This window comes from Musa acuminata, chromosome BXJ1-1 (genome assembly GCF_036884655.1).
Source record: "Musa acuminata AAA Group cultivar baxijiao chromosome BXJ1-1, Cavendish_Baxijiao_AAA, whole genome shotgun sequence".
Classification (NCBI taxonomy): domain Eukaryota; kingdom Viridiplantae; phylum Streptophyta; class Magnoliopsida; order Zingiberales; family Musaceae; genus Musa; species Musa acuminata.
Genome location: NC_088327.1, coordinates 5,845,284 through 5,869,632, shown reverse-complemented (window position 1 = coordinate 5,869,632; position 24,349 = coordinate 5,845,284). Strand labels below are relative to the sequence as shown.

The following is a 24,349-nucleotide window of genomic DNA, read 5'->3' as shown; positions in this document are numbered from 1 at the left end:
GTTTAGTCATATAAGTTGATTTGTGTTTAACCATATAGATTATGTCATATGGATTAGATTTGACTCGAGTCATACTTTGATTTGACTCATCTTGTTAAATTAAATTTTAATTTTTTAAGTATATTTTTAAGAATATTATAAAAATAATTATTATTAAGTTCATTCTTTTGTATTAATTAATTATTTTAGATTTATGATTTCAAAATTTCAAACTAATTAAATCATAAAAATTTATACATAATTTTTGAAATATAAACATATATAATTAAATGAATTAAAATTATTATTAAAATAACTAATCATTCTAGTATCATAATTTACTGATCATTGCTTATTAATCATAAAATTTCAAATTTAAAATAGTATTATACATCATATAAATTATAATAATTCTAATATGAAATATTTCAAAATATGAATATAAGTTTTAAAAAAAATAAAAAATTATATCTCTCCTCTGGTACTCCCGTTTCAAGAAATTCTCTCTTCAATTTTTATATTGTAAAGCTTAACAAGGAACAAGAGAGGATGATCTCATTTCTATACCAAAAGATGACTCTCGGTGAAAAGTAAATAATAATTTAATTTTTATAATTCATACATAAAAATAAAATTTTAAATTATTTACTTTCTAAAATCATATCATTATTAAAAAATAAATTAATTAAGAATTCAACAGATAAAATTCTTAATTTATCTATATGATTAAAATTAATAATTCTATTAACAGTTGTCTGTTACATTCCTTCTGTGAGGGGCTTATCCGTTACAGCCTAAAACAGTTGTATGTTACATTCCACCCCCTCACCCCTCATCGTCGAGGCATTCATTAATTTATCGATTGACCTTTGCATGTGATAAGGGATATTTTAGTCTCCAGATGAGTCACCACCCACGTCACATGTCACATCCCAAACAATGTTAGAATCCGACATCGCACACTATCAGAACCCCATGGTACACGCCATATCGGGTCCCGAGAGCTCGGGGCGGTGCCGTCTGACGCCGCTCAAGCATCCTCGAAAACGCCAACTCGTCAGAGAGGCCGTCCCATCCCACAAAGATCAGCGGTCACACTGAACCGTTTGAACCGAGGCTTAACCAATCCTCGCACGATAGTATAAAAACCCCTGATCGATATCCGGCCAAGGGGAGGAGAAAAAATAAAGATAAAACACTATATTGACTTGCTTGTTGGAGGGGTCGAAATCGGGAAACACTCGACGAAGGTCATTTTTGCAGGAAGGCGATCACCCCCGAGCGGCAAGCGTCTCAACCCGGGAATCGTTGTCCAATGCACAAGGACGCGCTGCCATTCACCTCGAAGTCGGAGGGACATGACCCATCACAAACGACACTCGGGTCGACAGATCGAGGAACGCTGATCAACATCCTCTCGCGAGGGCCCAACCGACTCCGCCAGCTCGACCAATGCCAACCAGCATTCCTTCCTGAGGGAGCGGCCATCTCATCATTCTACTCACTCCACAAAAAGCTTTCGACATCGGCTCGCGGACCTAACCGTGCTGACTCATCAGCCAAGGTATTTTTGTTCACTTGAAAATGACTTAATAAACGGGTTTGAATTTTGCTTAAAGAAGACCCGACTTGATTCGAGACTATGATAGTCAAGTTCGCTAGACTCTAATTGCTTCTACACCTAAGAAGCTCACCTCTATCGTTTTTGCAATGAGGTAATACGTGGCAAATCGCTCGATAGCAGGAATCTAGTTATGATTATTCCATGAAAATTGCTTTATATTTATGCAATTGATTTGTGCTTACACCCAAATTCAAACAATAAGAAAAAAAATATTATCTTTTTTAATAAAAAAGAGTAAAAAAGAATAATATTCACAATAATACGATGAACAATAAAAATCTGCATATTAAAAAATAGAAGAAAATTCGTAGTATTAATTTTATTAAAGTAACTAAAAGAATTAGTTTGTCGCAGCAAAGTCCGTTTCCCGTTCGAACTCCGACTGTCGTCCTTCTCGTTATCGGTGTTCGACATCGGATGGGAATCGTGGAAGGGATAAATTGACCTTTATACCCTTCTCGAACACCAGATATTTCTTTCAGAGTCCGACTTGCTTCTCGGTGCACCCCCTCGTTTCCCGTCCCTATTTATGTTGGTCCGCCTTCGGCCCTAGGGTTTTGACCGCCGCCTCCGTTCCCTTCCTCCGACGAGTGCGTAACCCTAGCGGCCAAGAACCTCAAATTTCCTTTTCCGTATGATCCCTCCTCTACCCAGTAGCCTCTCTGTCGTCTCGCGGCCTTCGAGTCTCTTTCTGTTCGCTTGATTCTTGGTCTATCAAGGACCGATGGTAGACTCCCAATCACCAGAATCGCTCTTGGCCGTCGAGGAGGCAGTCTCCCGCGGCGGCGAGAGTGACGCCGGATCAGACAGAGGTGAGGATGCGGTGGCCGACGTGTCCGGGAACACGTGGGAGGTGTCGCTGTTCGAGCAGCGGCCGCCTGACGTCTCGGCTGATGGCTTGTACGTGTATCACAACATGTTCCATCTCGTCCCGAGGGAGATCGGGCGGCTGGGGAGGCTCAAGACGCTAAAGTTCTTCGCCAATGAGATCGAGGTGCTGCCCCCGGAGGCCGGGGATTTGGTGGAGCTCGAGCGGTTGCAGGTGAAGGTCTCCTCCCCGGGGATCGCTGGTCTCCCGTTTCGAAAGCTCAAGTCTTTGAGAGAACTCGAGCTCTGCAAGGTGCCGCCGAGGCTGGCGGCTTTCTCTATACTGTCTGACATTGCTGGCCTTAGGTGCCTAACGAAGCTATCCATCTGCCATTTCTCCATCAGGTAGATTGGACTCCTCCGTCTCCCCTTGTTGTTAGGACACTTTGTTGTCAAAATTGGTTAAAGAAACCGTGATTAGCTGTCTTAAGGGCTACGCAAGGTTCTCATTTGTCTATTACGTTTTACGACGTAGCCACTAAAGATTGGTTTGAACTACTTGATCATTATCTTTTTGTTTGCTGTCTTGCTAGACTTTTAATGATACTGAAAAAATTCAGTGACTGACCAGCTTGAAAGTTGTAACTTCTTTTATGCTTCTTGTGCAATCACTGATTTTCCATGGGAAAAGCTAGGTTGGCTACTTGTTTGATCAACGGCTTTTTCGAAACTGTTAGATTTTGACTTCCTACAGAGGGCAAATTGTCTGTATGTTCATTTACTCTGAATCCATTATATTTAGATGGTTGGGGCTATATCTCTATATCTCCATTATATCTCGATTCCATCCCTGATGGGCACTTGCTTGTTGACACTGGTTCTTAAACTTGTATTCTGTCATGTGACTGTAAGTGCTTTTGGTATGTAATTTATCTCCGATTCCTCCTTTCTCTTCATTTTTCTCCCTCTTCCTTCATTGCCTCTTCTTCTTCCTTCCTCTCCCTCCATCCTCTGTTCGTGCTTCCTTCTTGTACATTCCGGCCTGTGTCAGTATGCCGGAACGGACTGTACTTATATTGGTCCTGGTATGGGCCAGCATGGGTTCGTTACGTGAAATTGCACATGGTAATTTAGAAGAAAACCCGACATAGTGCAAAATTCAACAATGATGTACCAAGTGTACTTGAATTTTGTAGGTCAATACAGATTATTCTTTCGAACTTGTCTTAGCATAGTAGTAGTTGCGTAAGTCTTTTCTAGTTTATGAGTGGCCAAAAGGATTGAATCCCACAGTTGTTGCTATTGTTGTTGTGGCTTTCTCTGTGTTGTTTCTGAGCTGTTTATGCATTGGTGATCTTTAATTCTCTTTCTGTCAAAATTTTTGACCTCTTTGTAATTCATGCTGAATTTTTGGCATACCATTTGCATTTATCTAGATAATCATATTTCCTTTGTAGAAAATTCTTTCTACAATGAGCAGCTTATAAATCGCTGCATCGTTATATGAATTGTTATTAATGAGCATTTTTAGATACATCTAAAATCACTTATGCTTGTTAAATGTAAACTTCCTCTCCTTTGATGCTTTCTTTTTTCTCTGCAGATATCTTCCTCCAGAGATTGGCAATCTCAAAAAGCTCGAGGAGCTGGATCTTTCATTTAATAAGTTGAAGAACTTACCAGATGATATAGCCAAGCTGGGTTCTCTTAAATCACTGAAAGTAGCTAACAATAAGTTGGTTGATGTTCCATCTCGTATATCTTCCATGAGTGGCCTGGAAAAGCTGGATCTGTCAAATAATAGGCTAACTTCATTGACGCCTCTTAGACTGGCTTCTATGGTTGCACTCCAAGATTTGGATCTTCAGGTATTAGACGGTGTTGCTAATGCACTTTGTTAATCATACTCTTAATTTTTTCTGATCAACTCCCAATTTATTATATATGCTATTTTGGTGTTCTGCAGTATTTTGCATTTTTGTGTTCTCTTATAAATTATTGCACTGTTTATTTCATTTCTTGAAATTGCAAATTTGTGGAATAACACCTTTTTTTGGCATATGCATCTTGATTTTGCCTAGAAATCATAGCGTGTTCCAATATTTAATCAATCAATTTGGCCATCTATTTCGATATATATCTTTTTTGTAGTCATGTGCAAGCTTGAATAAAAAATTGCATAAGAAAAGATGGATATAGCTTCAGAAAGTTCTAAATAAGCAAAGCAATTTTTAGTTTTCGTGATGGTTCTTTTGGGTCAGCGCACTTGCTGGTGCTCTTACTATTGATTCTTTTTGCATCAGTAATCTTATTCGAACCCTCTTTTGTCACTCATACTAATTATTATTTGTTGGGAAATCCATATTTTCACTTTTAAGGCAATTGTGTCAGCTTTTCATGTTAAAATGAGTGGAATAAATTTTGCATGTTGTTTTTAAAATTTTAAAAGATGAGCTTTGCAATTTATGTTTGTTGTTGTATTTATTTGGAAATTAGTATTATTTTAATTCTTTCTGTTGCTGCTGTTTTGAGCATAATATGCTGCTTTGCAGTCTGATAAATTGCTTATCTATTGCAGTTTGTTTGGATTTGGGAATTTAGTCTGATCAGAAGATTGATTATTTCTTAGTTGGTATGTTCAAAATTTTTAGCTATGTGCTTATGATTTCTTGGGGTCTGTTTTTCTTCTTTTGGTGTTTTTGAAGTACAATAAGCTTCCCAATGATTGTCAAATTCCATCTTGGATAAAATGCAATTTAGAAGGAAATGTGGAAAGCAATGCTAAAGATGAGATATCCAAGTCTTCGGTTGCTGTTGACATGCATGATGGTGCAGTTCACAGGACACGTTGGATTCATTCCTGTAATGGTAATGCCTTACAACATTTTTTGTTTCCCTAGTTAGTAAAATCCATATCAAGGTTTATGATGCATCCCAAGGGGGTTGACTTTTGTTTGTCTTCTTGAAGTCAGGTTACCATGGTGCATCTTCATGTTTACATTCTGAGGCCCCACCAAGCTTTAGATGTCATGCTACCAAAATGAAAAGAAAGGGTTGGAAGCGCTATACTTATCTTCAACAAAGAATTCGTCAAGAGCGTTTGAACCATAGCAGGAAGTGGAAAGGAGATCATGATCATAATATGACTGTAAAGATGGTTGAAGAAGATGAAAATTCTTCTTTGCTTGAACTTGAAAATAGTCAATCTGGGTTGCAGATCTCTGTCGAGGGGACAAGTGTACTTGATGATTCCTCACAACTGGATGTTCTGCATAATGATTTATCAAGTGTTATTGATAGTGATGGATGCTGCCTTGCCAAAGATAGTGCACCGCAAATTTTACATGATTCCGCTGAGAGAAACAAAGTTGGTTCAAACAAGAATATATCTGAGGATCTCTCTTCATCTGTTACCTCCAACTCTAGCAGCTTGAACAAAGACTATGACTTTGAAAGTGAGGGTGAGGACAATGATTGCTCGCTCAATCCTGTCACTGCAATAGATGTACCCGATGAACACTCCTCCTGCGAGGCGTCTAAGTTCATTTTACAATCAAAAAGGCATTCTGACAAGGATCTTGACAATCCTAAGCCAAGCAAATTCCGGAAACCTGTTGAAGACTTCTCAGATCTCTCCTGCAAGTATAGCATTCAGTCACATTGTAGTGTTGATGACCACATACCTGATGGTTTCTATGATGCAGGGCGTCATCAGCCCTTTAGGTCACTGCAAGATTTTGAACAGAACCTCTGCCTAGATTCACGAGAAGTTATTCTCTTGGATAGGTAAGTTAACAATTTATGATGAATTTGGATTGTACCTTATTGTATCCTGGATGAAAATAACTGGTACCTGGCTTGTTTTGCCCATTCAGACACAAAGATGAAGAGTTGGAAGCAATTATTTTTTCTGCACAACTACTCATGTCTAGCTTTAAAAGATCATGTTCAAATGGAAGGGAAGAGAATCTGGTGGACAACTTCCTCAGGGCATCAGTTCTTGCTCTCTTTGTTTCAGATTGTTTTGGAGGAAGTGAAAGAAGTGCTTCAGTTATGAAGATGCGTAGATCTATTCTTGGTTTACACAAGCAGCAGCCTTTTGTCTGCACTTGTCCTTCTAGAGACATCTTTGAGAAGAGTAATGCATTTAAGAGGGTGCATGACAATGTGGCCAATGTTAATTTCACTCTTCATTGTGAAAACTCTCTGCAGTTGATCAAGGAAACACAAAAGTCCAATGTTGTGCCTATAGGGACACTGCGTTTTGGTATTTGTAGACACAGAGCTGTGTTAATGAAGGTACTTCTGAGCATTTCTTTGATATACCTTTCTGAATGTAAACTTGCAAATTGCCTGTGTCCTTAATTTACATATTTGTTAATTAATACTTGTTTTCTGTAGTATCTCTGTGACCGGGTAGATCCTCCAATTCCTTGTGAGCTTGTGAGGGGATATCTAGATTTCATGCCTCATGCTTGGAATGTTGTACATGTTAGAAGAGGCAATTCATTGATGCGAATGGTTGTCGATGCATGCTATCCGACTGACATTCGGGAAGAAACAGATATAGAGTACTTTTGCAGGTAATCGCTGTTGCTTGCTTTTATTTGTGGTCAGTATCATCCTAAATTTTTCTTAAATTAAGCAAGGGAAAGAGCAAAGCCACTCTTCTTGCTCATTATATTTATTTAAATACATAATGAAAATTTTAACTTCTAAAAAAGAATGAAATTTGTAAGTTTAGACTACATGCAGAAAAAGGACTGGTGGCTGTTATCATTATTTTTGCTGTAAAATCATATCTCAAAGACATACATCAACCTATGTATTGTTAATAACTGTGGAAAATCACTTCTTGCATAAAATGCTTAATTATCCATGATCCTCATTTTACTCACTATTATGTTATAGATCAGATATGGAGCATTTAGTAACAAGAATGAAGATGGTTAACCATTTTAATGTAGGACAAGGTGCGCTGATACCAAATCTGGTGGAGGAAAAGATATGTAAAGGGTTTTTGGTACAAGGAATTTTTTCCTTTTGGGATTTGTAGTTGTGGAATACATAAAAAAAGTTATCAATTGAAATGTAAAAATAAAATGATAAATACGAAACTTATTTAGCTCTGGAGTAATCCTAGGCTTCACATGTTCGCAATCACACCATCAATTAATAAAATAAATTGATCTTCAGTGACAGTTTCTTTTTTCTTTTTATAGACCATAATTACAAGAAAAGAAAAGAAATACAAAATTGGGGAAAAATGCAATAACATCCCTTACATTTAGACATATTAATATTGTGATCGTTTGTTTATTGGAGTAGGTATATTTCCAAATTTGTTTTAGCAGATAAATTTTCTTTTGATAAAATAGTTTATTAATATGTTTCATTCTCTATAAATTTTTCAATCAAGAAGAATTTTCTCTATACAGATTAAATTTTCAATGGAATTTAAAATTTTTAGCCTTCCTTTTCCTTTCAGTATCTTAGGTCAAACCTGAGATTTGTCTTAGGAAAATCCAAGTAGTAATGTTGAAATATGTTGTCATTCAACAAATTATGTTGTAAATTACCACAAAGATGATAAATTTTATTTGAATGAGAAATAAACTAAAATTGTCTCACATCACATTTGGGATCCAGTCTCACTGAGTTATTTGCTTCTCGCTAGTATTCCTAGTTGTCTTTGTTCTCATTCCTTGGGTGTCGTTATCATTTGGTGGGATACTTTGTAATAGTCTTCAGTTGATGATTGTTTCTGTCATGACTGAGCCTAACGGACCATCGACTCAATAACATGATGAGCTTAGATAAATAAGACCTAAAATATTTAAGATACTTAATGATAATATACCCTTTAAACCATCATAAAGTTATCCTATTTTCAGTGTAGGACTGATTGTGGTGTTATAGTCTTTCAGTGTTGGAACACACATAATCCAGTGAGCAACATTGTAAGGCTTAACCGAATAGTGATTTCACTCCATGACGTGACTCTAGCCCCATCTGCAGTTAGTCCTTTTTTACTTGGGTCATATCTAATATTAAATCCACCCTAATCTAGTTGTCCTGATCCAATCAGCTAATAATTTGATGAGCATAAGACCATATAATACAAAATGCTTATGTTTTAATCAATAATTATAGACTCATGTAACCCTATAAACCATCACAACATCCACCTGCAATGTGGGACTATCAAGGTGTAACTGTTTCTTGGAAGAAGTTAGATATTTTAATTTCATGTCATGGGCGTCCGAATCTCTCTATTTTGAGATGTGTATTTTCACCCACTTGGTGCTTTTGGTCATGCATCCTATATTGTTTATTGAAATTGCAATTTATTGTATCATCAGTTTAATTTATGAAAGATGGAAAAATCCAAGATCAGAGAAAATATATGTTGTGTTCCATCAACTTACTTTTCTGCTGCTTTATTTGTTGTTGCCTTCTGTTTAGGTACATTCCTCTTAGTCGACTCTGTGCTCCTATTGGAACCCAGAATTCTCCAATCCCGGCATGCTCATCTCGTTCTCCTTCACTTGACCATGGCATCAATAGTAGAACAAGCAGTTCTCTCTTGCGTTGCAAATTTGGAACTGGTGATGCTGCTGTAAAGGTAAACACACATACATGGTCCATCTTTTACTTGGGTACATGGTTTGTAATCATTAATGTTGAGTTATTAGTCTTTAATTTTGCAGGTTCGTTACTTGGAAGCAGATCAAACATCAGATGAGGATATTAGGAATTTTGAATACAGGCTTTTAGGAGAAGTTAGAATTCTAAATGCTTTGAGGAATCACAGCTGTATAGTGGAAATATATGGTCATCAGCTTTCTCGTAAGTGGGTTCCAGCGACAGAGGGGAAAAAAGAGTATAGGCTGTTGCGATCTATGATCATTATGGAGTATGTGAATGGGGGTTCACTAAAGGTAGATAAATTTTGGAATGCTTACTCATGTCACAGTTAACATGCTTCTAGATTAGTTATAATTATTTGATTATTTTTCTTTATGACAGAATTATTTGGTCCAGTTGACAAAAGAGGGTCAGAAACATGTTCCAGCTGATATTGCCTTATGTATTGCTAGAGATGTTGCCTATGCCCTGGTAGAAGTGCATTCTAAGCAAATAATTCACCGGGACATAAAAAGTGAGAACATCTTATTTGATTTGGAAACTGGATCCAATGGAAGGCCTATTGTCAAGCTCTCTGATTTCGACATATCTGTGCCTCTCCACTGCTATGCACATACTTGCTGCATTGCTCATTTCGGCATACATCCACCTGATGTTTGTATAGGAACTCCTCGGTGGATGGCTCCTGAAGTAGTGCAAGCTATGCATAAGAAAAATCCATATGGGCTGGTAAGACCTTTTTTTTTCCATCATGTTTTGTGCTATTTGCCTGCTAATATTTGGTCATTAATTTTACTAGCCATCCTTGCATATTTTGCAACCTTTCTTTTTGTGGTGTGTGTTTCTTTTCAAAACGTTTGACTTTGTTTCGAGGGTTCTTGTTGTTTCCATGATATTGCATGTTTCTTGGTTATGGAAATAACCATCTTCATTTGGCTGCAGGAGGTGGATATTTGGTCATATGGATGTCTCTTGTTGGAGCTTCTGACCCTTCAAGTACCTTACCAAGGACGATCTGAATCAGAATTATATGATCTGTTGCAAGTAAGTTTGTTCAATCTTTGATTAGCATAGGCGTTCAAATTTTTCTCATGATGTACCCATGCTTGTCTTTCATCTTTCATGACTACATGGCTTCTTTTAACCTTCAACTAAATAAGTACCATAAAGGTTTTGCATTTTTAATATGAATGATGTTCTATTTTATTCGAATTTCCATTTTTTTATAAATTTAAGGAACCCTTTGTCAATAGTCCTCATTGTTAACTGAAATTTTTGTAACCCTTGTTTATTAATCTTGGCGCGGCAGAAATTTTGGTTTGGCAACATGGATCCTGATTGCAAAGCTTTTGCTTTTGTTGATCATTCACATTGTAGCATCCATCTGGAGAACGATCTGTTTCTAGATCTATTGTCGCAGCTAAATATGGACTTTGCTAATGGTGAAAGAAAAAAAGAACTTTTCTTAGGATGATATATCCTAATCAAAAGTTAATGGCCATCTGATGTTTTTTCCCTTAGAATTAATTCGCTCTAACTGTCTGGAAATGTCGCTATTATAATTCGTATTAGATTATCCGTATGATCCTTGTCATCCACTAGGCTATCACTTGGCTCACAGCATTTCCATCATGAGGTCTAATATTGAAAAATTGGCTTAACAGATGCAACAACGCCCAAGGCTTACACCAGAATTGGAAGCATTGTCATCATCACCAGATGAAAAGACAGCAATATCACAAGCCAACATTTTTTCTGATGCAGATGCCGAAATATTGAAGCTTTTGGTGGGCCTATTCTACCAGTGTACCAGGGGAAATCCTGCTGACCGCCCTTCTGCTAAGCATATTTACGACTCTCTTTCAGTAGTTTCCCCCAGAGTAGAAGCAGCCCATGTCACCGGACACAACGACTAATTTTATACGTGGCTACAGCAAAATTTTGTAGCTTTGCTTCGAGGGTATAAGCATTAACTGTCGATCTCCAGTAGAAAATGCTACTTGACCACAGTATTGTTGTCTGTTCTATGTTAATCCGCCTTTGGGTCTGGCAGTTCTCGCAGATTTGTCCTGCATCAAGCAACATTAACTGTTCACACCCGGGGATACATGTATTTGTAACATTATCATTGTAGTAGCGTTCAATTCAAGCCCCGATAAGAAGTGATTTGTATTTCACAAACATTTAAATTTATGCTCCAAAAAGCCATTAGTAGACATCCATTTTTTTTTGCCCATGATCTTATTGCTACGACAAAGATTCATGAACAGGGGCTATATGAGACTTGCATATAGCCATCATTGCCCATCATTCAAGGCTAGAGTGTGGAGATGATGTCCGTGTAGAAAGTTTGCAAAGAGTTTGATATGAAATCTGGTGACTTTTTTTCTTTTGCCAGCATCATCCACTCATCATCGTTCCATGTGACTGCCCATTCATTCATTCATTCATTATATTTGTGATCCTATACACATGTATGCCAGCAACGAAAATTTGAAAGCGTTCGGATGTTGCAAGTTGTACTGAGAAAATTATGTGGGTGGTGGATGGGCGAGCGAAGCACTACTTGAGATCCAACAAGGATTGAAGATGATGATACTCTAACAAGAGGTCGGAGAGAATTCAAGTAGAATCTAATTCTACAAGTGGAATCTAAATAGGGAGAAAGCCTTTCTAAAGAGTCATGAATGCAACTAGAAACATATTTCATCTCCTAAATATATTTGTAAACATTAAAGTTTCTTATGTTTTGAAGGAGAAAAATAAAAGTACTAATTTGCTTGAAAAGTTATTGGGTGAGATTTGGAATTCTCAACATTCCATAAATCACTCACGAAATCTATGAGAGAGAGAGAGAGAGAGAGAGAGAGAGAGAGAGTCACGAGAGAGGTTGCTAGGTTTAAAGATGGTAGCGAGAGTGGTCCCCGAGAAGAGAGAAGTTGATGATCCACGAGAGGGACCTCCAAAAAGCAATTAAAAGCTCAGAAGGTGGAACATATACAAAGCTTGGCCTGCGAGTAAGACATTATTATTATTATGCATTTGGCCTTTCCTTTTCTTTGGGACCACTCACTCCCCTTGTGATTATTTCTTTTTTATTAACTCCTCTTAGTCCATGGAAACTAATTATTATAACGAGGATTATAATCCCTTCCCTTTCCTTTCCTTTCATTCTCTCACCTATTTATCTCTCCTCCCGCAGACTCTTTCCATAGAGCTAACCATCGATACCTTCTTCTCTCCTCTTTCTCCTCTCTCTCTCTCTCCCTCTCTTTCTCTCTTCCTCGCTCATGTGGTTACTGTTCTATTGTTCTTTCGGTCTCGGTACTCCTGCGATTATTCCTTTGTGCACCACAAGTGGCTGAAGCTGCCAGCATGATCTGATCATCTCCCAGATCTGTCTAAACGAATCAGATCATGTGGCCGCTTCATCTGCTGATGGGAGCACAAGAAAAACCCTAACCCTAATTCACAAGGGGTTCATCGAGCAGGCCAAGAAGGGTCAGGTTTGGCAATTTGAAGCCTTCTAATCAGGATTTATCTCTGCTGCCCTTTTCCTGCTGTTTACTTGTTTTATGATCCGATGAGCAATTTTGGCTTAGCCAAAGTGGAGTGCAATTAGAGGAATATGATCAGAAATATGGATTGCTAGGGTTCATACTAAATAAAATAACATTTATCTGTGACTGTGAGTCTGATTTCAGGTAAATAACCTACTCATGCTTGCATGCTTGTGAATCCAATTTATGTTTTAGGGCAAAATATGAATTCTCTTTGAGAACAATTTGTTGATCTTTAGAACTGCTTCCTTCACCCCCGACTTGAGTTTGCTGCAACTCCTGAAAGAATAAACACCCACTGCAGCTCGGTGTCACTAATTCTTACTCTAGCTATACTTGTGTTGCAGAATGTTTGACCTTATCCATCTCTCTTACTTTGGCACACTCACTGGGCTATCCTTTTAAGAAATCTTCTGAACAAAGGCACACTTTTGGAATATCCTTAGAGAACCCTATTCGGAATCATGTCCACTAGATTACGTTTTGTTTTGTAGCCTTTCGCCCATTTGGCTTGCTGGTTTCTAAATATTCCCAAACATGCCTCAATGGTCATTGCCAGTGAGCAGTCACTGTGAGGCTTCAGGAAAAGGTAATCTCTCACATCTTTGTTTCTTTCGCTCAAGAACATGCAAAAGCTTCCAATACCTCTCTCTCTCTCTCTCTCTCTCTCTCTCTCTCTCTCTAAGAGCTGTAGTCCTCTTTTAGTGTACCTCAGATGTTTCACCATTGCAGACTTGGTGTAAATTCCAAAGGTCTAAGAGTCTCTATATGGCCCTTGTTACCACCCAACCACATCAGCTTTGAACATCAACCATCTCGATCTCCCTTGACGCCCCTTTGCCATTGATGGTTGGAGGAGACGCATGGGAACTGTCATGTCCCTTTCAATGTTTGTCTCTGTTCAGTTTAGGGTTCTTCCCATGAATCCCTGAGCCCATACCTTGTGGTCCGATCTTAACATCAAGATAGAAATCCTTCCTTCAGAAGTGGCAAAAGTTGACCCTGAGGTGATTTGTTGGATGAGAGATTTAACAGGTTAACCTCTGTGCTTTTTGTGATCCTTGATGTGCGGTGTAGCATCTGTACCACTCATAAACACTACATCAATTTCTCTTTAAGCTGCACATAGATGATCTTATTCACATGATGTGGTCCGATTTATTCTCTATATTTTCAAGCTCATTATTAAGCGTGATTCATTTTATCGATCCATACTAATGTACCAATCAATTATCGGTACGATACGAGTGCTTTAACTTTACGACTGCTATGAGTACTTCATTTTTCTTCATTACGACTTGTTTTAGTTTTGTCTGAAGAAGAGGCTAATAACAAAAGTTTTGGTACATTTTACATGAGTTCTATATTGGTGTTCAGAGCTACAACGAGACTTTGTCCGGTCTTAATTTCCATAGGTGAGACTTTACCCTAAGAAAACTTGGGACTTTAGGGTTCCTCCACTCATGTTTATGCTTATGTTCTGACCACATCATTGCAGAAACTCTATGGACGTCGGGCTGCTCATCCTCACAAGTCATATTTGTTGAGATGGATCGTCTGTGGAATTTACACATTTCAATTAATACATTACAATGCATGGAAACAGTTTATCGACTGTTCTTGACAAGCTTTAGATGTGTTTGAAGGATTCTACAGAGATATCTCTGCAAGAACTGAAGACAAAACTGTAAAATGTGGGGTCTTTGACACCTGCCACATTATCCATAGTAGATTGATTGTTGCATGTACTTTGCACGGAGAGAGAGAGAGAGAGAGAGAGAGAGAGAGAGAGAGAGACATCGACATGCAAAATAAGCCTCCTTCCCTCGCATTTTTCTTTGAGTTCAATTAAGTTGTTACCTTGGTAAGTAATTGTTACTTTAAATTCTTATTATTCCACACAACTAATAATACTCGCAAGGAATATGATTGAATTATAAAAGTTCGATTGGTGTGTTATTATTAACTTAAGCTCAAATATTTTGAGTAAGTTGTTTAGGTTCAACACAATTAATAGATTAGTTATTCCATTATATTATGATGACTAATGATATTAGAATCAATCTAGTATTTGATAATGGTGAGAGGTTCGAGTATAAAATAATTATCTTGTGTAGAGCATGACTCTACATATTATTATGTAGAGTCATTACTGTGTTAAGTCTCACATACCTTATGCTATTAGAGTCTAATTTGGAGTTATTTTGATTTTGACAAAGATGTTAAGTCCTTAAGTTGGGAGATTATAATACTTCGATTCAATCACACATCGTAAATGGATAAAGATTAAGATTAATTTATAATAGTTAATTTAGATTTAAATATTTAATATATCAATTATCTAATCAATTCAATTCGTGACACATGTCGAGCTTTGATATCAAACAATTGAAATATTCGATGGTCTTGCAAATATCATATGTCGATTGACATGTTTATCGAGTTGTCTGCTAAATGTGTCATGCTAATAATAACCATGTTGAACCTCTCATCATTAATAGTATATAATCTTTCTAGTTTTACATTAAGAAAAGAAAGTCTCGAACTTAGTCAAACTTATTTATGATGGAAATCTTTTCTTGCGAACATTTCACTACATCCACCCATGCCACGTCCCCAAGCAGGTCCACCGTCGCCCTTTTCTCTCGTTCAAAGACGTCGAAGACTGGTATCAAAAACAAGCACCCAAGTCCAAATCGATCACAAAGTGGCACCCAATTTCTACGGGGCTCCACAACAACACAAGCCTCCCCGCCCGCATGCGTCCCCTCAACATTTCCTTTTTCCTCTGAATGAACCTGCCCATATATCCAGTCAGGTGCGTTTCTTCACATGGTCACACAAGCCACACCGTCTTCCGCTCCATGGAAACATCAATGTCTTCCCAATTGGCCACGGCAGACCAAATACGCACCACGAAATCTATTAAAAGGCTGCGGCATCATGTGATGCAAGCCAAGGAAGGGGGGCAAAAAGACCCGAATTTGCCTCCGTCAATGGCTTCCATGGCCACCTTCATCGTCAAGTCCCCCAGCACTCCCCATCCGATTCTCAATACCTTCAAGCCGCAGCTCCCCTCCCGCCTCCGCCTCGTCTCGCCCCTCCGCCTCCCCTCCGCAGCTACCGCAGGCGCCGTCAAAGGCCGGAATCCTACCCCGCGCCGCCCCGGCGTCTCCTGCAGCCTGATCGAGCCCGATGGCGGGAGGCTGGTCGACCTCGTCGCGCCCGAGGGGCCGGACAGAGAGGCTTTGCGCCGGGAGGCGGCGGGGTGCCCGCAGATCAAGCTCTCGAGGATCGATCTCGAGTGGGTGCACGTGCTGAGCGAGGGGTGGGCAAGCCCGCTCGGCGGCTTCATGAGGGAAGCCGAGTTCCTCCAAACGCTTCATTTCAACTGTCTCCGCCTCGGGGACGGGTCCGTCGTCAACATGTCGGTCCCGATTGTTCTGGCGATCGACGACGCCCAGAAACGGGCCATCGGCGACCTCCGCAGGGTCGCGCTTGTTGACGCCCAGGACAAGCCTGTCGCCATCTTGAGCGAGTAAGTGAAAAATTCGCTTCCTTTACCTTCTATGTGCAAAAAGAATCCTCCTTTTTATTGATTTTATGATCGCTATTAACCTAAGCCTTTTTATTCTGAAAGTAGATAATCAATTTTGATGAAGATGTTTGCCTTTTCCTTTGAAATTGGCGCTTCTCCCTGTTCTTCGTGTGATCGCATATACTAGGAAGTTGATATGTTGTTTGCACCTAATTTTGATTCCTCATGATGATAAGGATTTGATGCCTTTATCATTTCACAAGATCCAGATATGCTGGGAAAACAATATGTCCATTTGTTTGCAGCATTAATTTAGCTGATATGGTACGTTTTGTTGCCAAGTTTATTACGTTTATTTACCTTTATTTGGGCCGGTGGTCATTATTATATTGATATGTTGACGAACGACAGATCCTGTTGATAGCGGTCTGTGACTAAAGAAATAATTACTTGTTAAATACACAATCTGGTATCTGGGCAAGGATGCTTCCATGAAAGTTTCTGAACTTCTACTGTTAGTCAAAATTTGTTTTTGACAAAGCTAAAACATCTCATGACATCTAAGATCTGTCCAAGCTTTACTTCAAATGGGTCCACTTTATTTTAATGAATCTCTTGGAAGCACACAATCAATTGGTGACATAAACTATCTATCCTAGTCTTTCACATGGGTCCACTCCACTTGGTTTGGACCCATGCTCATGTTTGGGGGGGCCTACTCATCAAGAAGGTTGACTTAATGGCATATGTTGCCTAATGATGGATTTTGCTTGTTGTGTATGTTCCTCTTGCCTTACTTGTGTTGGATTCAAGTGTTCCACAATAGTTGTATAAGCTTTAGCTTTGGTAAGTTAGGTAGATCTTGCTATGCAACAACTTCCTTACCAAGTTCCACATGATGCTGTTCTGCATAATAGACCTTATTGCTAGCTAATCATGACAGCCTATCTGGTGGTAGCAGTTCACAACATGATATATATATATGTACCAAATGGCTACTACTCATGAATGTGATCAAATTGCTTATATGTATATTGAAAAAGGTGCATACAAAAATACATGTGAATACAAACATAATCTTCGTAAGTTCCGTTGAAGTCAAATTTCATTCAGACTTCGGATTATGCGTCTTTGTACATCTTGAGCTGTGTGGTATGCAGAATGTGAGGATTACTTGTGTTGTATCAAATTGTTGGGTTTTAGTTAGATGTACTGAAAGATTTGCTTGATCTCCACTTCTATTACTAAAGCTGATGATTAGCCACAAGTCTCATACAAAATGTAAGATGAGCATTCTAAGTTACCAAAATTATGAAAAGAAGAGTTAGAGAGAACATTGAAGGTATTCATACAAGACAACATACATAATAGCCATCCAGAAACGTATGCAACCTGAAGATAGAACAGTATGATTATATATGTTTGACTTACTGGACTGCAATTCAATTTCTGTGAGATACTTCTTTTTGTCATACATATTTTTGTAGCTTGTTGTGATACATTTGTTGAAGCATTAGTTCCGTTCTTTGCCCTGTTACCTTGATTTTCGCATAATGAAGTGATTCCTTTATATTGAAGATGCTGCTTACTTTTTGATTCTACAAGCAGAAACAAATTTGAATCATCCTAGAAATGTATTCAGCAGGTGTCTTTCTTGTTAACTTTGACTGCCTATCTGAGTGTTTTTATGAAACGTTTTTAGGTATAAATATGAAATATATATGAGATTCTCCTGTCATAAACCAAAATTCTCCTCATGGTTCTAATGCTTGCTTGAGTTGTCTTTGCAAACATCAAACATTTTTTTTTATCATTGAGAAAGTTAGATTTTCATTTATACAACTCTGTACTTTTAGGGAGCAAATTTCTTTTTGTTTTGCCAGGAGTATCTTTGTTCAATTCATAGTGACTAAAATCATAAGAATTTGGGTATGCTAAAATGACTCTGATGGAAAATAGCCTGATTTTTTCCCCTCGTGTTCTTCCAAATGCTTGTGGTCTGCTCTGACTCTTTTATATATTCTTCGCCTCAGTTTATTTTCTCTATACTTTTAATTAATCTTTGATTTACCTGAGATGTCTAATACTTGCAATTGGTACCTGCTGTAACATGATCTGATTTGAAAGTGAACAGTACGTTCTATTAAGTTATGCATTTTAAAGTCTTCATTGCAACCAGTTACAAGGAGTGAACTTAAATAACATCTTGCAAGCTACAAAGTGTACTACTCTAAAGCCTGCATGCCATTTTTTATCAATTTGTTATAAGAACACCGTTAATATTTTACCATTTTGGATAGATTATAACCCATTTAAAGATCTTGTTCCTCCTTTCCAGAGTTGTGCATATCAAACACTGTGGTTTCTCTTTACTATGCACATTGAAATTTGCTGATAAATACATATGTGTCTTTAAGTCTAAACTCCCAAAATGGCATAGTTAACTCACTGCTTATAAACTTTGTACTTAAGGTTTCTGTAGTAAAAGAACATATCAATTGATATTCTCTGGATCTTGTAATAAGCTGCATTTCACAGTCCTAGTTTTTTAGAATGTGTTATTGTGTCAGTTCCATTATTGTAAATTTCACTTTGTTTTAGAAATTTTAAGAAACCTTATTGTTTGTCTTTTAATTTAGCATTGAAATCTACAAGCATAACAAAGAAGAACGAATTGCAAGAACATGGGGAACAACTGCTCCTGGACTTCCATATGTTGAGGAAGCTATAACAAAGGCTGGAAATTGGCTAATCGGTGGAGACTTAGAGGTTATAGAACGAATTAAGTACAACGATGGTCTTGATCAATATCGTTTATCACCTGTTGAACTTCGTGAAGAATTTTCAAGACGCAACGCAGATGCGGTATTTGCTTTTCAGCTACGCAATCCCGTACACAATGGTCATGCCTTACTTATGACAGACACCCGTAGGCGTCTTCTAGAAATGGGCTATAAAAACCCAGTTCTTTTGCTTCATCCCTTGGGAGGTTTCACAAAAGCCGATGATGTACCACTTTATTGGAGAATGAAGCAACATGAGAAGGTTATTACTGATATAACTACTAAAAATCCTGCTTATGATAATCTGCTGATAACTTTTTTTTTTTCCATGCATATCCCTTTTGAACTTCATTTTTATATTGCTGTTAGAATTCTGTAGCATAATTTTAAATTTATAAGTTCAGACACAAAATATACACACCCACACACTGACAGCGAGCCTGTCTGTGTTCTTATTGGCTTGCTTTCATGGACTTCAGAGTGTGCTGGTGCATGTGAATGTTGATGGATGGATCAGTATGCATCTATGTGTAAAAGTATTATATGTAGAAAGCATACATGTAAAGTACTTACCAGGTCATATATGCAAACATTACATTGCATTTACATAATAGACTTAAATCCCCAGTGATTGATTTCCTTTTCTAAATTTGTCACTTGATTGGTTGAATTTTATCAGACTAACAATAATCCAATAGTCACTCTAAGAATGCTTATAGCTTCACGTTTTCTATGTATATAGGTTCTTGAGGATGGTGTTCTTAACCCAGAGACCACAGTAGTTGCAATCTTCCCCTCTCCCATGCATTATGCTGGCCCAACTGAGGTGCAGTGGCACGCAAAATCTCGTATAAATGCTGGTGCAAATTTCTACATTGTGGGCAGAGACCCAGCAGGTATGAGTCACCCAATAGAGAAAAGGGACCTTTATGATGCTGACCATGGGAAGAAGGTGCTCAGCATGGCTCCTGGTCTTGAGAGGCTTAATATCCTACCATTCAAGGTACTGTGACATTTCCAGAAATTTTAGTTAATGACTGTCATTCTTTGCATGTAATAGTTATATAGCTTAAAATTTTTCCTAAATAAACTTCTTTTTTTCTAGATTAGAGTCACATCTTGCCTGCCAATGATCAGATTTAAGGATATCAGTGAAACAAAAATAGTTTCAATCTCCATATGGAACAGTAGTTAAATTTGGAATAGTGAAAAATGACATGTTTTAAGAGATGAGAAACTTTTGAAGTTTTTGCTTTGGCTGTCAAATAAGCTCACATCATTATGCCATTATTTTATCTTACTACAAATTGTTTATATTGTTGGCATTTATAGCTTTTGCAATCACCATTATCTTCATTTTGTGTAATATCTCCTTTTTGATGGTAAATGAATTCTCGATAACTATTGTGGCATTGTGTATGTATGTATGGTTTATATATTAGCATGTTATATGGCTTGTCATTGTTTGTTTCTTTATAGGAGTTTGGAACAATAAGAGGTCATATAGTGAGCACATGGTAGGAATTTTTGTAGTCAAATATTCTGTATAGCCATTCAGAATTAATCCCATTATTGGATATACATATTTACGAGGGCCCCAATTCTTTTGCTAAATTTGAAGCTTTATGATCATCTTTGCTGTTATTTTTTTCCAATGCATACTCTATCGATTAATCAATGCGATGTAAGCGATTTATGTATAAAATATGTCAACATGATGTGTCTTATAAGTGTTCTCTTTCTTAATATGAGTTCAGGTAGCTGCCTATGACACCAAGCAGAAGAAAATGGCTTTCTTTGATCCATCCAGACCTCAGGATTTTCTGTTCATCTCTGGTACAAAGGTAACCCTCTTTATAGCGAATGTACTAATTGAAATCACATAGAATGCTCTTGTAATGTTACTAAAATGCTTAAAACTCTTGGACTTGTACTTATTAACTTATAATCTTCATCATATAGATGCGGACTCTTGCAAAGAACAGAGAGAACCCACCGGATGGTTTCATGTGCCCTGGTGGATGGAAAGTATTAGTTGAGTACTACGATAGCAAGGAAACACAGGAAGGCAACAAATTCCGCGAAGCTGTTCCAGCTTAAACTGTGTAAGATTGCTCATCAAGCAGTAGATTGGCTCCTTGGACGACAGAAAACTTGATGAAAACCTGAACTACTCATTGCGTGTGTACAAACTTGTTTATGTGTGCAAATGTGATGCAGTTTGGTTCTCTTCAATGACAAACTATATTAAACTGGGAATTGTTCAGAATGTTTGTACAAACTTGTATGCATGATTCATGTAATGTTGAAGCAATCACTGCAATAAAATGCATTCAAACACTGTTGTGACATTCACATATCAATGTATTTTTTCGTTTGAACTCCACTATTTCTCTTTGGTATATATTTGTGTGACTCAAATTGACAGTGAGCATAAACAAACCCTTGATTTGAACTTCTATCCTGTCTCAACAAAATTGTAATAATTGAGAATGTGAATCATTGATCAGTCTATAATAAGAGTACCAATTTAAGCAATGAGTTATCAGAATTCAATAAATCAGGTGCTATTAATGATTGCTTCCAAGGTTTGAAGCTTAAGATCCATGCTAGTTATAAATATATTCCATGATGCAGTGTTTAGCACTTTAAATTTAAAGTCTAATGATTAAGTGTTCAAATCTTAGTAGAGTATTTTAATTTGTTTCCTTCCTTATTAATCAGAGCTGGAATTGGAATCAGAACCTCTATAACCGATGTGATTCCAGTTTCAAATTTAGCTGAACTGAACCAGTCCAGAGAAAACCTAAAATTAGGATGAAGATTGATTCCAACATCAACAACAACCATGATATAACAATGATAAAGAGTTTTGCAGAAGTTGAATGGTTGAAACTGTGGTATTATTGCTGCAATCTTACTGCTAGAGCATCCTGGAAAAATCGATGCTTTAACTGCACAAAGAAACCTTCCATCATGTGTTAATGCAACAACCATGACAAAAAAATTCATGGCTTATCTATTTAGAACACAGATTTAGAGAGCTCTAAATAATAACATGAGAAGCATGTCATAGTAGCCAGATTCCACCAAGTTATAAAGTTGTGTTAGTGCTTCAAATACCTACTCCACTTGCTAGTGGACATTACACCCTCAGCATTGCCCATGTAATCTACTGGCTTGCATGTTTAATAATGTCATTTGAGACTGCTCTGTATAATATTTCTTATTGAAGAGGAAAACACTGATATGACTACTATATACATTAAATAGAACTGAGAAAGCCCCCAGAATCTGTGTGCTTGAACATGTCCTCGGAAGTTGGCTTGTTTGGTGATCCTCAATGATAGATCAGTGGTTTTTATTTTTGGCTTTGAGATGCTGTTTGTGTAAGGTGAGGATTGCTGCTATCTTCAATAATAGATTATGATGTTTCAAGTGCTATCCTTGCATCCCTTAAGCAGGACTTTCACATTTGGTGTAGAAGTTACAGTGGACCTGATTGCTGCTGAAAACTAGGAAAGCTTCAGATGAATCATTTTATTATTGCTGGTTAGTGCTCGAAATGTTCTGAACCTCAATGGACATGTTCAATTGTTTAACATCTAATCTGCAGTCTGATTACGTACTAATTACATATTACCCCTGTAATTAGATCTCTTTAGCATTTCGGTTCTTAGGCTTCAAAAATTTATATTAGAATCCCTATAATTATGAAAGTAAAATATCTAATTTTATTTATCCTAACGTCGTTAGTTTTAGTAATGGAAGCATGAAAACGATAGGCAAAAAGATAATTTCAACGTCCTAATTACGTTTACAGTGATGACTAACGGTGACACTATTGGGGATCGTGGGTAGCCATTATGGATGAGAAGGGAGAGCGACAGTAAGAGATGAGGCGACGACGTAGATGTCGATACTCTGTATCTGCATTAGCGCCGACACAAAGTGACGAAAGTGGCACTTAGCATCTGCATCGACACCGACGTAGATGCAAAACAATGTCACTAGGCATTTGCATCGGTACCGACGCAGATGCAAATGCAGAGTGGCACCGCTTTGGATCTGCGTCAGTGCCGACAACGATGTGAGGAAGGGTGACAACGCTCTGCATCTATGTCGGCGCCGATGTAGATACTGAGCAGCACTTTGCATTTGCATCTGCGTAGACGTCGATGCACATGCCGAGCGACCCTTTCGTCGCTTTGTATCTGTGTTGATGCCAACATAGTTGTCAAGTAGCATTGATGCAGATGTAGAGCGTTGACATCTACTTGGTTGCCTCACCTCTTGCCGTCGCTCTCCCTCTTCATTCATAACAGTCACCCATGACTCCCAGTGACGTTGTCATCCACAATCATTGAAAATGTAACTGAGACGTTAAAATTATCTTTTTGCCAATTATTTTCATGCTTTCGTAACTATAAAGATTCCAATATAAATTTTTGAAGTCTAGATACCAAAATACTAACTAGAGAGGGTAATATGTAATCAGCCCTTTGATTACATGTCAAAAACAATATTTCAAACTTTCCTGGATCACCTTTTCCTTAAAAAATAATCATAGAATTATAGAAATGTACTTGTCATTGATTTATAATTTATACAAGTTGATAATGCAGGAATCTTCTTTAATACAAGTTGATTTAGTATTTTTTTTAACAATATATAAGTAATTTGACGTTTGTATCCAAATGACTGAATTGAAGTAGGCCATATGGTTAGTGACATTCACAGGTGCAGAGTTCTGACTTTACTGCTTATTATTTGAACTTTGTAGCTAACTAAAAGTTTGCCTGCAAAAAGCATCAACCTATGGAAAGATGATTTCTTTGATACAATCAAGTGCATGCAGACATATACTCTCAGAAGAAAGGTTTGACATGCAGACTGTTTGGTCATCAGCATGATGATGTACTGAGATTGATCCGACCTGGTCCGCTAAGTCTTGTCAAGTTGTAAACCCAAATTTGTTTGTATGAATCTCAATATGAGATTTCTGACTTAGCTTCCTAAGATAGGCTGTGAGCTCAAGGATATCAAGTTGAGCTCCTTGGGGTGATCGCTCAGGATGTTCCTTTGATTTTGATGAATGATTCAAGCGAGGGTGTTTCTTGTGAGGTCCCTTTGATACTCAAATCATAATCTATCAAAATTCGAACAGTCCAAAGAGTTTGTATGGTACTTAAGAGGCACCTATTAATATCTCAGAGATTATAATGATAAACAATTGGGTAAATAAACATTGAATCAATAATGATTTGGGGAATATTTTCATATTACAATCCTCACTGACTTATTTTATCATTTTTGAGCTAATTAGACTTCGGCGTATCAAATCCCGATTGGTTGAGAATATTCATCATATTAATATGATTAAGCAACTCTACCAAGAGACAGAGATATG

The 24,349-nt window shown here is 37.7% G+C and overlaps 2 protein-coding genes and 1 long non-coding RNA gene across 4 annotated transcripts; all 3 read left to right on the top strand.

The window, feature by feature from the left end:
• The first annotated feature begins 2,115 nt into the window (after positions 1–2,115).
• LOC135628593 (uncharacterized) lies at positions 2,116–11,274 on the top strand. 2 transcript variants are annotated; one of them, XM_065135433.1, is made up of 11 exons: positions 2,116–2,815; positions 4,014–4,278; positions 5,116–5,278; positions 5,383–6,196; positions 6,286–6,709; positions 6,812–6,993; positions 8,876–9,035; positions 9,121–9,351; positions 9,440–9,787; positions 10,001–10,102; positions 10,723–11,274. In XM_065135433.1, exons 1-11 carry the CDS (start codon positions 2,328–2,330, stop codon positions 10,972–10,974), a joined length of 3,429 nt encoding a protein of 1,142 aa, XP_064991505.1. In that variant the 5' UTR covers positions 2,116–2,327; the 3' UTR covers positions 10,975–11,274. The 2 variants fall into 2 exon arrangements, with proteins under 2 accessions (XP_064991505.1, XP_064991441.1); XM_065135369.1 differs by having other exon boundaries at positions 9,106–9,351.
• A 753-nt stretch (positions 11,275–12,027) lies between these two features.
• Positions 12,028–14,486, top strand: LOC135628548 (uncharacterized). Its single transcript, XR_010492891.1, has 2 exons — positions 12,028–14,033; positions 14,117–14,486. It is a non-coding gene; the product is annotated as an uncharacterized LOC135628548 (long non-coding RNA).
• A 966-nt stretch (positions 14,487–15,452) lies between these two features.
• LOC103986179 (ATP sulfurylase 1, chloroplastic) lies at positions 15,453–21,294 on the top strand. Its single transcript, XM_009404106.3, has 5 exons — positions 15,453–16,156; positions 18,796–19,201; positions 19,682–19,942; positions 20,697–20,783; positions 20,902–21,294. The coding sequence occupies exons 1-5, from the start codon at positions 15,483–15,485 to the stop codon at positions 21,037–21,039; spliced, it is 1,566 nt and encodes a 521-aa protein (XP_009402381.1). The 5' UTR covers positions 15,453–15,482; the 3' UTR covers positions 21,040–21,294.
• The last annotated feature ends 3,055 nt before the right edge of the window (positions 21,295–24,349 follow it).

What these genes read in the sequence shown, in the direction of transcription:
- LOC135628593 (XM_065135369.1), top strand. Translation starts at nt 2,328, where the DNA reads ATGGTAGACTCCCAATCACCAGAATCGCTCTTGGCCGTCGAGGAGGCA. An exon ending in ATCTGCCATTTCTCCATCAG is followed by an intron (nt 2,816 to 4,013) that starts GTAGATTGGACT and finishes TTTTCTCTGCAG; the next exon opens with ATATCTTCCTCCAGAGATTG. An exon ending in TTGGATTCATTCCTGTAATG is followed by an intron (nt 5,279 to 5,382) that starts GTAATGCCTTAC and finishes TCTTGAAGTCAG; the next exon opens with GTTACCATGGTGCATCTTCA.
- LOC103986179 (XM_009404106.3), top strand. Translation starts at nt 15,483, where the DNA reads ATGGAAACATCAATGTCTTCCCAATTGGCCACGGCAGACCAAATACGC. An exon ending in GAATGAAGCAACATGAGAAG is followed by an intron (nt 19,202 to 19,681) that starts GTTATTACTGAT and finishes CTATGTATATAG; the next exon opens with GTTCTTGAGGATGGTGTTCT. An exon ending in TTAATATCCTACCATTCAAG is followed by an intron (nt 19,943 to 20,696) that starts GTACTGTGACAT and finishes ATATGAGTTCAG; the next exon opens with GTAGCTGCCTATGACACCAA.